Source organism: Penicillium manginii, assembly GCF_028828005.1.
Source record: "Penicillium manginii strain IBT 31320 chromosome Unknown utg000008l:1.0-3226943.0:1.0-3228205.0, whole genome shotgun sequence".
Classification (NCBI taxonomy): Eukaryota; Fungi; Ascomycota; class Eurotiomycetes; order Eurotiales; family Aspergillaceae; genus Penicillium; species Penicillium manginii.
Window position 1 is genome coordinate 2451961 of NW_026643109.1, and position 14944 is coordinate 2466904.

General features: G+C 47.7%; 4 protein-coding genes across 4 annotated transcripts; 2 read left to right on the forward strand and 2 right to left on the reverse strand.

Annotated features, from left to right (window-relative positions):
• Positions 1–215: 215 nt before the first annotated feature.
• Positions 216–1073, reverse strand: N7533_011547 (glycoside hydrolase family 128 protein; the record flags this gene model as incomplete). Its single annotated transcript, XM_057108197.1, has 2 exons — positions 216–822; positions 874–1073. 2 exons carry the CDS (start codon positions 1071–1073, stop codon positions 216–218), a joined length of 807 nt encoding a protein of 268 aa, XP_056955575.1.
• Positions 1074–1888: 815 nt separating this feature from the next.
• On the forward strand, positions 1889–4703 carry N7533_011548 (glycoside hydrolase family 55 protein; the record flags this gene model as incomplete). Its single annotated transcript, XM_057108198.1, has 8 exons — positions 1889–2092; positions 2127–2193; positions 2255–2707; positions 2764–3892; positions 3946–4026; positions 4104–4196; positions 4264–4457; positions 4510–4703. The coding sequence occupies 8 exons, from the start codon at positions 1889–1891 to the stop codon at positions 4701–4703; spliced, it is 2415 nt and encodes an 804-aa protein (XP_056955576.1).
• Positions 4704–6551: 1848 nt separating this feature from the next.
• On the reverse strand, positions 6552–8300 carry N7533_011549 (uncharacterized protein; the record flags this gene model as incomplete). The annotated part of the gene is made up of 4 exons (XM_057108199.1): positions 6552–6562; positions 6633–7105; positions 7144–7729; positions 8003–8300. 4 exons carry the CDS (start codon positions 8298–8300, stop codon positions 6552–6554), a joined length of 1368 nt encoding a protein of 455 aa, XP_056955577.1.
• Positions 8301–12041: 3741 nt separating this feature from the next.
• On the forward strand, positions 12042–14582 carry N7533_011550 (uncharacterized protein; the record flags this gene model as incomplete). Its single annotated transcript, XM_057108200.1, has 2 exons — positions 12042–12713; positions 12780–14582. The coding sequence occupies 2 exons, from the start codon at positions 12042–12044 to the stop codon at positions 14580–14582; spliced, it is 2475 nt and encodes an 824-aa protein (XP_056955578.1).
• Positions 14583–14944: the final 362 nt, after the last annotated feature.

Genomic DNA, 14944 nt, shown 5'->3' on the forward strand with positions numbered 1-14944 from the left:
CTTGTACCTGACGACTGGAAAGACCTTTCTGAATCTACACGGTTCTCTAACCTGAGGTACGGAAAGAAAAAGAACAGATTCCAACTTGAAGGTTCGAGTTCAAAGATGTATTTCCAGATGCCATTTGATTTGGTTTTTGATGGTTTTATTCACCAAAACAGAGTACTATCTCACTCTCACTGCCCAGGTTATCTGTCTTAGATGAACTTGGAAATTTAGGTGGAGGCATAGGTATCCCCCAGATCCGAAAGTGCCGTACCATCTGCATTGATGAGAAAATCCGGAAAAGCACCGAAATACGCATACCTCTCCACATAGTCCTGCGAATCCAACCAAGGGAGAGCTTGGTCCAAAAACGCAATCTGCTGTTCCTCACTGCCATAACACTCAAACTCGGTGACCCAGATTGGCAGGCCCAAGACATCATGCGCATTCGTGACATTACCCTCAAACCAAATAGCCCCGTTCTGTCCATCCGGGGTAACGCAGTCCTGGTAATAATGAATCGCAGCAAAATCCAGATGACAGCCCGTGCAGTTTCCCAAGAAATACTGAGTCCAAGTAGCGGTGTTGTAGGCACCGCCTGATGAAGATCCCACGTTATTCCACAGCACACTTGGAGATCCGATTCGTACAGTTCCCGCGAACGGCTGCATGTACGTGAGATAACCACGTGCGGCTTTTTCCGGTAGAATGTTGGACGAGGCATCATAAGTCAGATCGGGTTCGTTGAATCCAAGGATGTTAAGCGTTCCGGGAGTCTGCACAGCTGCAGTCCAGTCTGCATCGGGCCCATTAGGGAGCCCCCAGAGCATCGGTACACTGTTCATCCGATTAGTGTCAAAGTTCACATTTCTCAAGAGCCTGTCTTACAATTCGAATGAGGAATCCAGGCTCCATGAGGGATATCCCCAGTCATAGCCCCATGAGACCTTGCTGTTTCCTTTAAAAAGGTTTGCGTAGACTGCGTTACCGGAGGGATTGTTGTTGTTGTAGGCAATACCTCGTTTGCCAGTAAGACCGTGTACACTGTGGAAAAGAAGCACGCCAAAGAAAATAGAAAGATGAGCCATTGTTCTTCTTTGAATTTGAAATGGTACTAGTATAAGGAAGCTTTTGATTTGTTTCTTGTGTGAAAGAATATATTGAGACAAGTGAGAGAAAGCTCGGAGAAGATTCGTTCTAAACTACGGTGAAACAGCGAGTTATAGGCCGCGGAAGGCCGTGTTTAACGCCGCTCCGAATATGCCAATGTAACCCATACCCAGACTGAATCCCGTATCCACGAACATGGTTTAATATCCTACATCATGAGCCATGGATAGCAGGCTAGAAACTTTCCGCTTTCGCTACTACTACCCGGCTTTATCCCTGTTATTCTGCCGGGGAAAGATGAGCCACCAAATTATTGCAATGACCGCGGAATTGCGGGGCGCCTCAAAAGGTCAATTCAAAGAAGAAATTTTGTCAATATCAATATTTGACTGAATTCATCTGCGGATTTGCGGATTCATGGACGAGTTGTGGGATCAGTGCGCGATGCTTTCTTCACCGCCCCCTTGCATTAGCGCCGGAGCAAAGGCAATTTCTGCAAATTGAAGTAGCGGAATATCCAACCAGCGCTTTTTGCGGGGGTTTCAAATGAGAACGTGCAACACGTTAGACCCAAGCCACTGGCACGCATGGCCCGTTCCGCAGGGGAGTCCGGGGTCCGGGGTCCGGGGTAGACGGGTAACTCCGCGAGCTTCCAAGGTTCAAGTTGCCATCAAGTGCAACTTCATCCATCCTTTCTCTTCAAAGGTTAGTTGAATGGCATGACATATAAATTGATGATGATGGCTGTAGTAGTTCTCTAGAATTTCAATTTAAACCAAAACATTGGCAAAAAATGGGTGTTCTAAATATTTTTGCCATTCTGTTCGTTGCCCTCTGGGCAACTGCCGCCGAGCTTGACATTCCGTCTGTTGATGCTGCTGTCGCCGCTGCGCTCAAGGACTACGGAAACTATGGAGCTTACACTGGCCCCGAAAAGAAGGCTCCCCCCCAAGGCAAACACTGCCACATTGAAAGAAAACAAAGCGGCACTCGAAGGGTCATCCTATTGGCTGGAGTCTATAAGTCACCAGGGTGTTTCTGCCTTCGGTGCTTCTGGATATCAGGTTTTCCGCAATGTCAAGGACTTCGGTGCTCGAGGTAATTGATTTTTCATGGAGATAATACATGATAAAAATACTAATACTAATACCAATCTCAGGAGACGGGGTCACCGACGACACGGCGGCCATCAACGCAGCCATCAGCAGTGGTAACAGATGTGGGCAGAATTGCCCGTCCGACACGACAACTCCAGCAGTGGTCTATTTTCCTTCGGGAACTTACAAGATCTCATACCCTATCTTTGACTACTACTATACGCAGATCATTGGAGACCCCAACAACCTGCCCGTGATCAAAGGATCGTCGAATTTCCAAGGTGGATATCTTATTGATGCCGACCCGTACTTCTCCTCGGATCTCAACTGGGCATCCACTGTGGTCTTTTTCCGATCAATTCGGAATATCGTTCTTGACCTTCGCGATATTCCCGCTGGTAACACTGTTAGTGGCATTCATTGGCCAACAGCCCAGGCAACTAGCCTCGAAAACGTGGTCTTCGAGATGAGCTCCGCGTCCGGAACTAAACACCAAGGACTCTTCATTGAAAGTGGTCTGTATACCCCGTATCCACATACAGACTCGCTCATTCTGACTAAAAACTTCCAGGTTCCGCCGGCTATATGGGTGACCTTGTCTTCAACGGTGGAAACATTGGCGCCGCACTTGGCAATCAGCAGTTCACAAGTCGCAACCTGACATTTAACAACGCTGTCACCGCTATCAGCCACTACTGGGACTGGGGTTGGACATACAAGAACATCAATATCAACAACTGCCAAGTCGGAATCGACATCACTTCAGGTGGCCATGATGCGCAGAGTGTCAGTTCCATTACCTTACTGGACAGTTCCATCACGAACACCCCGGTCGGCATTCTCACTTCGCGCGACTCCACTTCCCAGCCTGCCACCGCAGGTAGTGTCATTCTCGAGAACGTTTCGACTCAGAATGTCCCAGTGGTTGTTCAAGGACCGAATAAGCAAACCATTCTTGCGGGACCTAACCTTCACGTTGCAGCCTGGGGTCAAGGACATCGATATACCCCGAATGGACCAACTGTTTTCCAGGACACGTTTTCCCCAAACGATCGTCCTGCATCTCTCGTTCAGGGACAACAGTTCTATGAGCGCTCGAAGCCAAACTACCGAAGTCTTACTGCATCCTCCTTCAGCAGCACTCGCAGTGGGGGAGCAAAGGGTGACGGAAAGACAGATGATACTGCAGCTCTGCAAAAAGTTATCAACGATGCTGCATCTGCTGGTAAAATCGTCTTTTTCGACGCCGGGTCATATATTGTGACGCAGACCCTGGAAATTCCTGCAAATTCCAAGATAGTGGGCGAAACATACCCAGTCATTTTGTCCAGTGGGAGCTTCTTCAATGACATTGACAATCCCAAGCCAGTCGTTAAAGTCGGGGCATCTGGCGATAGCGGCCAGGTTGAATGGTCCGATATGATTGTCAGTACACAAGGTGCTCAAGCAGGGGCCATTGCGATCGAGTGGAATTTGGCTTCCTCCTCCGATAGCCCATCTGGAATGTGGGATGTCCACGTGCGAATTGGAGGATTCGCAGGCTCCCAGCTTCAAACTTCACAGTGCCTTGCAACTCCAGGTACCGATGTGACCTCTGATAATTTGAACAAGAATTGCATTGCTGCGTTTATGTTGATGCATATTACGCCTTCGGCAAGTGGGTTGTACATGGAGAATAACTGGCTTTGGGTTGCGGATCAGTAGGCTCATCCTTTCTTTCATTTGGAATCGTGACACTTTGCTGACCAGCTAGTGATCTCGATGGTAATGGCCAAATCACCATCTATAGCGGGCGTGGCTTGAATATTGAAAGTACCGAAGGAAATATTTGGCTGTGAGTTTAATTTGAAATTCCACAACACGCGTTGGAGTGCAGGGAGCCTCAGAAGCTAATCTCCTCGCAATTTTCAGCTCCGGTACCTCGGTCGAACACAATGTTCTTTATCAATACCAGCTTGCATCGACAAAGAACATATACATGGGGCAGATCCAGACAGAGTCCGCGTGAGTAGTATATCTTCATTTCCAAGGTTAATAAGCCTTTGCTAGCAGTTACTAACTGACAGAACAGATATTACCAACCGAATCCCCTGGCGACATCGCCTTTCCCGATGGTTACCTCACTCCACGATCCCAACTTTACGGAACACTGCTCAGGCAAAGACAAGTATTGCTCTGAAGGTTGGGGTCTGCGGGTCCTGGACTCGACGGATATCTTTGTATACGGCGCCGGTTTATACTCGTTCTTCGACAACAACGATGCTTGTATCACACTCCTTGTCCCCCTTTACCCACGTGTCAAACTAACATATCGCAGCATGCTCGGCTCAGGACTCTGGAAGGAGCTGTCAGAAATCGATCTTCAGTATTGAAGGCTCGTCGTCGATCAGCGTGTACAATCTGAACACTGTGGGCTCGGACAGTATGGTTGATATCGACGGTACAAGTGTTGCTAAGCAGTCAGACAATGCGAATGTTTTTAACGAAAACATTGCATTGTTCAGAAGTTAAGTTTGGCGAGTCGGCTTGTCACTAATGGGTGAATTGCTGCCGCGTGAGGTTGGAAGTTCAAGACCGGAGAATGCGCATGCATGCGTGCTATCCAAGGTAGGGGGAAATGGCCAGGCGTGAGGACAACATGGGAAGATGATCTGGATGTGGATGCCTGAACAAATCTGGGAGTACGGTTCTGGCACGATAGATGCTCAAACTGGCGCCAAATTCGCTGCTCTTTTCGTGCAATTTACCTTCATTCACCATCGAGGTGTAGTAGTTAGTGGCCTGCTACTACTATAGCATTACTGCTTTTTTCTTACTATATCGCGTCAACTTTTAAACTCCGAATAGAGTTCTAACCATTTTGTAGATTACCGTTTCCTTCAGGTTGTTGAGGATCCAGTTAGAACTTAAATATTCATACTACGCACCATGGCGTATGGTAGTTATAACGAACAAAAAGCCGGAATGTATGCGCGGAGCCTAGGCACCGGATTGATAGACCTCGGGAAGCATACTACTATATTAACTACCACATGTAGTAGTACTGCTGCTAGCTCTACATGATGAGGTTCTGGGCTAACGATCGCTACTAGTCTTACTAGATAAAACTTGAAACATAAACCCCAGGGATCTGAATTGGTAGGCATAGGATTGCGCAAGAGGCTGGCCCTGTGAAGCCCATCACGGAGCTCCGCCCCAAGGACGTTCAAACATTCTGCGCGTAGAATCTAATTATGCCAACAGTCATAGCCCTTATTCACCAGCGGCAGATGATATCCAATCTTCTCTAAAGCGTCTATTGTAATTGGAAACTCTCCCAACCTAACAGCTTGAATGTACCGAGGTTGATTGTCGGGAAACGTATCTTTGTCAAAATTAAGGGCTCCACCAAAAATCCAGTCCTTTGAGGCTTTAAGCCCCCCCTCGTCGGTTTTTATGTGAAAAAGTGTATCCACCTCATTCCTCGTCTGGCGGGCCAAAATAGGCTTCATGAAGGCATCCCGTTCGTAAATTGATAGGAAATCTGGTTTCCGAGAAATCTTACTGGATAGTCGTTGCAGGAGGAATGCATCGTTGACTTCTGTGTATATCAGTGTGCGAACTATTAGGTAGTTTGGATGGTCTTTGAAGAATTGATGTCTGAGCTCCGATTGTGGACCGTTGTGACTTTTTACCATATTTAAAACGGATTCTCCTTCGACAATCAAGTACTTCGGCCCCGGTGACTCCGCCATCACTCCAACTTGGATAAAAAGTTCTAAAATCTCGCCCGTTATTTTTTTGACATCGCTGCTCACACCCTTATCTTCCTGCCATAATGAAAGTTCGTGTAGCAGGAAGCAACGCCAAGCGAGCATGATGCTGTCACCTGCGTTTCGAACAGCAGACGGACTCAGAACCCCCATCTCAGATTGGAAGTGTTTTTTCAAAGTGTTTTTTCAAAGTGTCGCGGGTGATTGGATACCGATAGAAGGTCCGTTTTGGGCGGGGATTACATGCACCGATCAGGACATAAGTCGACACATGCCAGTTGTAATTTTCAGAGGATTCTAGCCAGTCTCTAACATAATCATAGTGCCCGTTAAGAGACGCTTTGAGCAAGAAGAAGTTCTCATAGCCTATTGCCTGCGGTGGTCGAACGAGTCCTCTAGACTCGTTCATAGCACATTGGTGGAGTAGAGATAGGAAGTCACGAAACTTTCGATGAGTGACAATTTTCATTGTGCATAACTCACGAGCCCAAGATTGCCCAGCTAGAGAAAAAATCATTATGGACAACCGAACAATAATTTATATCCGCTTTCAAGATGACGGAGAAAGGTTCTTCGGTTTGTGAGTTGTGCCTTCCAAACAACTCATTCACTTCGCCACTGTCCAGAAAGTCAATGGCAGTTCTGTGTATGAAGTTCACAACGGTACGCTCCCATGTATAAATCTTACGCTCGTCCTCCGACTGAGGACTTTCCAAATTCGGCTCAGTTTGCCAGTGAAAGGCCTCTAGAAGTCTGGCGGAAACTGGGATGAGAGTTTTGAATGTATCCTCACACATTTCATTCCACTTATCAACACACGGAATCCCGTTTGGCCTTGTGAACCTCTTCAGTGTTTCATCATTTGCTATTAGAGAAAGACGGGCAATATCGGGAGCGTGACCGGGGATTTTCTGCCTGATGTACTGAAGGTATCGTGCTGCCTTCTTGACATTTCTCAGAACGAGATACACCCAGATAAAAACGCCCTCCGCTTTGTGCAAAAGTTCTTTCTGGATCTTCTGATACAGCTCATTGGCAGGATCGAGTTGTAAGTCTCTGAGGTAGTCGGCTATGTAGTTGTGGATATCCGATCGTGTCAAATCCTGCATACGTATGAAAGGATTGGAAGCAAGCTTAACCGTGGAAATATACTCAGGACGACTGGAAGACAGAGCTTCACTCTGTCCGCTGCCACGAACCTGTTCCACAAATTGAACAGCTCGCTCAGCCCTCCATGGGGCTCAGCAAGTTCATCCAGGCCGTCCAAGAGAACAAGGTATGAGCAAGACGAGTTATGGAAGATTCGAAACAGCAGATCCTCCAAATCGCATACATCCCAGTCGGTCAAAACGCGCCTGTGGTTCAGGGTTGGCTTTTCGCCCAAGAGCTGAATGGCAACAGCCCTCTCATTAGTCAGAATCTGATTGACGAGAGAGCAAAGCAGCCCCTTCAAACTCCGCTGGTCCTCCGTTCCAGGTTTCCACAAGTAAGGGGATATGATTGCGCACTGTGAATGCCAAATTTCTAACGCTTCTCGTGTACGCTTGTCGTTCTCTATGAACTTCATGAACGTGTTTTTGCCGGACCCGGGCTTCCCGTTAAACCAGTACAGACAATCGCCATCTTTCTGTAGCAATTCCACTAGATCAGCATGGATGTTTGATTCTTTGCTTTCTTCTCCGTGTGGAGATTGCAAAATGGTCAGATCAGTATTCGCGTTATCGGGTGTGGCTGGCGGTCTTGGGTTATCGCCTAGGCTGGTCGTTCCCGAGTCAGGACAGTGTCCTGTGCTTTCAAAAATCCATTCGAACGTTTCATTGTGTCGTTGTGTAATTTTGTTCTTTCAATCATTCATATTCTCATATCTCAAACTATTAAGTAATGTCTCGCAGGATTGGTTCTCTCTTGTTGCGTCGAACTCGGCGAAACACCTATAAATTGCTCGTGGTTGTCAGGACGTCTTTGTGATGCTGATCGAGGGCACTGTATGTAGCGCAGAATCCATTATTTTCCGTGCGGCTTTCAGGCTACTCGTGAGCTTGTCAATATGAGACCTACGCATCATAGTCTTGACAGTAGATCCCAAGGCGGCAAGTTTCGTAGAATTCTTAGGAGAGATTCTTTTCAGTTCTTTCTGAACGTCTTCATTGTATCCCATGCACTTTGCAGCTAGTCCTCGCAGGTCAACTTCTACTTTTGTCAGTCCTACTGGTTGTTGTTGTAGCAGGCGCTCGACGTTGTTCAAAGTCCGCTCGATGTCTTCTGAGCTTTCCTCGAGATTTTTATCCGAACTGCCACTTTCGCGGGTGTTGCGACATACTTCTGCAGTGTCTAGGGTAAAGATAATAACTGTCATGATATTGCAGCCAAGGCTGAAAGCCTCAAGGCCCGACATGATGACTTCTGGTGTGGGGATCGACTTCAGTAAGAGGAGGAGGAAAAGAGATTCGCAGTGGTCGCAAACGGGCGCTGAACCGATCATTCTGATTAGAGTCTAGAGTGGAACATCATGTGTCATGGACTGGCCTATCATGGTTGTTGGGGCTGTTTGGCGGCGGTTATGCAGCTCTGCCCAACTGGCTGCCTTGCGATCATACCGACCTCTGGTTCGTATGTGTCCACGCATCGAAATAAGCCGCATACTGTTGTTCAGAGTGACAGGTATCATTTCCACGAACCAGAACTTCAATCGAATATTTTCTTGCTTTGTCGTATCCTTGAATCGACAATCTCTGGCTCCTCTGTGGTTTCTTCGAAGTGATTTCGCCTCATACAGCCAGTATGTCTTTCGCGACCTAGCCTCAAGTTCAGTAAATGAGAGACAGGGCCTGTCTCGCCAAAGGGGCCACGCTGCTTAATTTCGATTAGTTGCCATCCTGCAGCCCCCAAAACACTTTAGGAAAGCCCCCTTTGCCGATCGGTCTCGATTGGAAGATTGAGATCATTGCGCTGCGAGACATGCATGGACCAAGAAATCGCCGTGCTCCAGGCGGATCCAAGAAACCTTTTCAGTGACGGAGGATGGAACCAGGAAATAGTCAGTGCATGCGGGGGACAGCGAACGGTGATTCCAGAATCCGGGGGATGAGTGGTGCCTAGGATGGCCTGAGGCCTGCATTCCACAACGCGCAATCATAACCTCGCTTCTGCCTCAGTCTACTCTTTCCTAGGTATTTTCAATTTACGAGTTCTCCTGATAAGAACTGAAATTGAATCGACTTAGGTAATTACTGCAGGTATCGGTACTAGTACCGCTACTGCCATGTATTATCCAGACAGATGGCCACCAGGAATAGCTGCCTATCTAAAACTTGACCTGGGAACAGTTAAACTACTAGTAGTAACTGTTTCCCGTAGCAAGCACAAAGTCTCGAACTCGAACATCTTTTATTGCGAGAGGCTCAGGTTATTGCAGATCAAAATATGAGTATTAAGCAACGTGTGGTGTAATAAAACGAAAGTGATTATATTGAGAAGAAGAAGAAGAAGAAGAAGAAGAAGAAGAAGAGGCGGAAGTTGCTAGATATAGGTGGGGCTGGAATGAATAACATCCGGCTATGGCACTTTTGCCATAACAATAGTAACAGCCATCCGGTTCGTTGTATTCGTGTGAAGATACTGATATCAAAAGCTTCTCGTGTTAGAGACCAGGTATCGTTCAAATTCTGTCCCAGTGAACAGCTCTTAGGTGTTGATTCAAGTTATCCCTTCTATTAAAGATCTTAGGGCAAGCGTGATGATGGCATTTGTATGCGCCTGGGGCAATATGCTGGGTTTTGATATGGCGTTTGAGGCTTCCGCGGTTTGAAAATGGGCCTGGAGATTTGCAATTCTCTTCGTTGCATACTAAAGGGGCCATGGCGCTATGGAATAGTTAGCATGGTACAAACTTGATCTTAAGAAGGGGATAGAAACCTTACTTGGTCTTCAACTTGGGTTGTTTGCAGGATGACGTCCTATCTTTGGGAACACTTTCTTGAATGGTTTTTTCAACCCCGGAGTTTGTATTCCACTTGCTCGAAGGTATAGTGAAGGGATTAAAGTCATGGCTGTATAGAGAGAAAGAATTGGGCATTTGGTCGGGAGCGAAGTTCTGAGCATCCCGGAACCAATGGTCTAATACTGTGTTGTCTGATGTGAGATCGGTATGTCGTTCGGTGACATAAACATGTTCCTGGTTCCATTTTCGGGAATTTTCGCTCAACAACATTGCATTGTAAAGAGAGTAATCCATTTTTGTTACCAATCGAAGTCAATAACCGAAATTTTCGGATGATATAGAGCTTTGTGATCAATTTTTAGCTCGGTAGTTGTCGGTGGAGGAGCATTTATAGATAATCGTAGGGTTCAGCTTTCAACCTAGGTGATAACTTGCTACGCACCGGTGACTTTTTGTTCAACGTGCTAACTGCCCCCCTTGGCTGCATGTATTTGTACCCAGGGTTATCATATACCGTAGCCATATTGGTCCTTAGCGTGGTGTACTGTATTGAAATACCTAGGTATTAAGCTTGGATTAAGAGATGATAGTGGAGTAATCGGGTAGTATGAAATATGATAACTTACCGCTTGTATAAAACTGGGCCAACGAGGCACCATGTATCTACCTCTACCTAGGTGCGTACTAGTAGTATAACAACCACCAGCTGATAATGCCACAGCCCTCCGACTACTCGACAGTGGAGCAGTCCGTGGAACCAGTAGATCCTATCTCCACAGATCGCTGCCGGGCTTGGAACGCTCCTTAGGTCCGTAATGACCGGTCGATCCCTACAATTTCTTCTCGGGATTAACTCAAAACCTCCTTTCCACTAGCCACGTCGTGCTCAGCCACCATGTGGCGCTTAGGTCGGGGTCCAAAATGCACCAAAAACAACTGAGCTACACCTGCCATACCAATTACCAATAATCAAAAGTTTCTAATCATCTCCATCTGCTCGGCTCGACCGGTGGACCCTGCGTCACACACACTTCCATCACTTCCACCCCCCCCTGGACCACCACCGCCATCTCCACCAGTCCACATTCTACGCAACCAGAGTGGGTAACAGCCAACTACTGTACATCAGTAGAGTAGTGCCCCATCCCGCTCGCCGTGATTCGGAACGGTCAAAACATTGAATCATATTGGGTCCCTACTAATCTCACGGCCTACGCGTTGTACGTCCATTCGGTTGGAGCCACCTGTAGCGTGCCCCAAACTGCAAAAGCTAAGCCCCGACGATCCGCGCTGCGAAGTTAGCCCGCGCGCCATCCAACCCCTCCAAATTTCCTGTTTAGGCTGTCTGGCCTTGCCTCGCGGCATAATACACAAGTTATTTAAGATACTCTCGAGGGCGAGGCCTTGATCGCATACCCTCTTCCTAATTGGTCAACTTTCAAGGTTGAACTGTTATCTGGGGGAAGTGCCTCATCGTTCTATATGGACTCAAACAGACCTAGGCACTACTGCACTTATTTCAATATGATCAAAATAAATACTTCTCTTACTAGTACTATATGCCCATTACAGCTCGCCGGTTCACTTTGGAAATATGCAGAGACTTTCACGCGGCTAAACGACTCCACAAATCTTATCATCGAGATGGAGGATGGCAATGATGACTACGCAAAGACATGGCTTCTATTCCAACCAGACCTATCTAAATACATTGGAAAGGCCATACTTGCAGTTCCGAGATGCTGTCAGAAAAGAAAGGGTACTCAGGATCGCCGACGAGTCAAGGAACTTATGAATCGAAGAATGGAATCAGAGAAGTCCAGCAAAGAGGAAAATTCACCGAGGTAGTTTCAAATTAGCTGGGAATCAGATTATTCCAAGTTTATACTGCTCAGTCTGCTAAGCATTTGAACTATTGAAGAAATAAACTAATCAGCCTGCTTAGCAAGTTGGCCTGTGAGCAAATTACTCCAAATAATACAGACTCAATTTCTTCCAATTTCAATTTTAATCGAATCCTGATTCGAATTCACCATTGGGTTCTACTCCGCAGTGGAGAAGTGTAGTCTCATTAACATTTCCCAATGGGGTAATCCTTATCATTTAACAAGTTAATCTTATCGGCCCACGCTTTTCCTCTTCCTTCGCTCGCCCATCATGGACGGTCGCCCTCCAAAGCGTCAGCGCAGGGCAGTGAAAGACAAAGCGCCATCAGAAACAGTCTCTACGAATCCAGAATCTCAATCTCCACCAAAACCCGCACCCGTCACCCTCTCGTCGCGTCCCAAGACCACGCGCTCACGCGCCGCCGCAACCGCAACCCGCCCTCCTTCGGCCTCCCCCACGAAATCAAAGCCCAAATCACTTCACAGCTTCTTCTCAGCGGCTTCAGAAGGTCAGAGATGGTCTGCACAGAAGTTCGAGGCCAAGCGCCCCACCCGGGCTGCGACACCGACGACACTAGCTGCCGATGATATCGAGGATGACATTGAAGATGATTATGGCTCTTACGATGAGATATTCTCTCAAGTGGACGTCACTTCGACCTCGAATCAGAAGCCTCCTCCTCCACAATCGAGGCGAATGTTGTCGAAACGCACGACCACAAAACCTAAGAGTCAACCATCAAAACGATTCCTCATGGCCCCCGCCTCGGGCAGCATAAACAAACAATCCAAGGACCCAGTCTCAACCCCCATATACGAAGATACCCGGCCCTGGGCACAGCGATTCGGACCGGTTGGATTAGACGAACTAGCAGTTCACAAGCGGAAGGTCTCCGATGTACAAAAGTGGTTGGACGATGTATTCGAGGGAAGAAGGAAAGAGGTGAGCCAAAGTCACGGCAATGCAGAATCGCAAGGCAACAGTGAGGGCATTGGCTAATCAGAGCAGAAATTATTGGTCCTGCGAGGTCCGGCAGGTTGCGGCAAGACGACAACAATCTCCCTGCTCTCCGAAGCATTGGGCTACGACATCATTGAATGGAGGAATCCACCTGTTCCAGAACATACATCCCGCGACTACGTCTCTTCCAGCGCACAATTTGAAGAGTATCTTGGACGAGGTGATCGATTTGGTGGCCTTGATCTACAAGATTCGGCATCGACGTCAGCGGAGACGAAAACAAATAGTGCCACGACTACGGCCTCTCGAAATCGCCGCGTTCTCCTTGTGGAAGAATTCCCAACAGTGTTGCATCGAAATTCATCCAGTTTAGCCGCATTCCGAAATTCTATACAGCGCTACCTCGCAGCATCAGCGTCTGACCAATCTTCTTGGAGTGGACGGATGCACCCGCCAATCGTGATGGTCGTTTCAGAGACGATGTTGACATCCGCATCGTCGATTTCAGATAATTTGACCGTTCACCGATTACTTGGACCAACGCTGTATAATCATCCCAACACGACGATCATCGACTTTAACAGCATCGCTGCTACATTCATGCAGAAGGCACTCCGAACGGTGTTAGAAAAAGAGGCGAACTTTTCCAAGCGAAGTAGGATTCCCGGACCCGCTGCTTTAACCAGAATTGCCGAGATCGGCGATATTCGCAGCGCAATATCTTCTCTAGAATTCCTGTGTTTGAAGGGTGATAAGGCGGGTTCGGATTCATCAGATGCTTGGGGGGGAAGTCTCACGAAAAAGAAATCCCGCGCCGATGCAGATAAACCCCTCACAGCCATGGAGCAGGAATCCCTCGAGTTGATATCCCAGCGAGAGGCGAGTCTGGGCATGTTTCACGCCGTGGGAAAAATCGTTTATAATAAACGGCTAGATGCTAGCCTTGTGCCTAGTGATTTTATCATTCTCCCGCAACCACCGGAGCATTTAGCGCAGCATCGCAGACCGAAGGTCTCGCAGGTTGCTGTGGATGAACTGGTCGATGAAACGGGAACTGATATCTCTACGTTTATCAGCGCTTTGCATGAGAATTATCCTCCCTCTTGCGATGGGTATGATTTCGTCGACTCGCTGAATGCTTGTATTGAAGCGTTGTCCGATAGCGATATTCTCGGCGCAGATCGCAGGTCCACGTTTCGAACGCGCGGTGGAATCGGTGCTAATTTGAATACTGGGGGTGTGGACATGTTGCGACAAGATGAGATAAGTTTTCAGGTTGCGTCGCGGGGATTATTATTCGCACTTCCTTATCCTGTGAAACGCAAACTTGCACCCGTTGCTGGACAGGGTCGTCCGGGTGATGCTTACAAGATGCTATACCCTTCTTCGCTGCGGCTGTGGCGGAAGACGGAGGAAATTGATGGGTTAGTTGATGCCTGGATGAAGCATTTGCTTGACCCGAGCAGCAATGGAAATCCACAGTTTCAGTCTCAGCGAGATGCCAGTGGATTTTCCGGGGAAATGTCTGGCGTTAGTGCTTGGAGGAATCGTCGATTGGGAGATTCGGATGATCATACGAGGACGACGGTGGCAACTATGATGCGAAGGCATGATGTTCTGCTGGACCAATTACCTTATATGGCGATTATTAAACGCGAGGACCCTGATGCTTGGCAGCTTCGTCAGATCACCAATATTCGGGGGAGTCATTTGGATGGGGTCGAGGGGGAAGATGAGGAGGATGATTTGGTGCCTATACCGAAGGGCAATTCTGACAATGCTGGACCTGGACCGTCGCTGCAGCAGGAAGAGGAGAAGTTGATTCTCAGTGATGATGATATTGAGGATTAGTGCAGTGGATCATGTAAAATAACGACATCTAATGGAATATAATGAGGAAGTATACCAATACTACTAATTTATGTAGTGTGCGTAGTAGTATCATGTGGTGCCACGAGTGCTTTTCTCCGCTTTCCCTTTGACCTCCGCATTTCCTTCTTCCTCCATTTCGCTTCCTCCACTCCTTCTCGCCTCGAAATCCCGAAAACCCCCTCATTGTCTGCACATATAACGAACAATTGAATAAGCATACGAACTTGCTCGGACTGATCGCATAAAAAACCCCCCCCACCACCGCCTTCAACCCCGCGGCGCGTGGGAGAGCGACTTGACCGCTACAGTCAACAAACCCACCCACCTCGCGACTGAGCCCC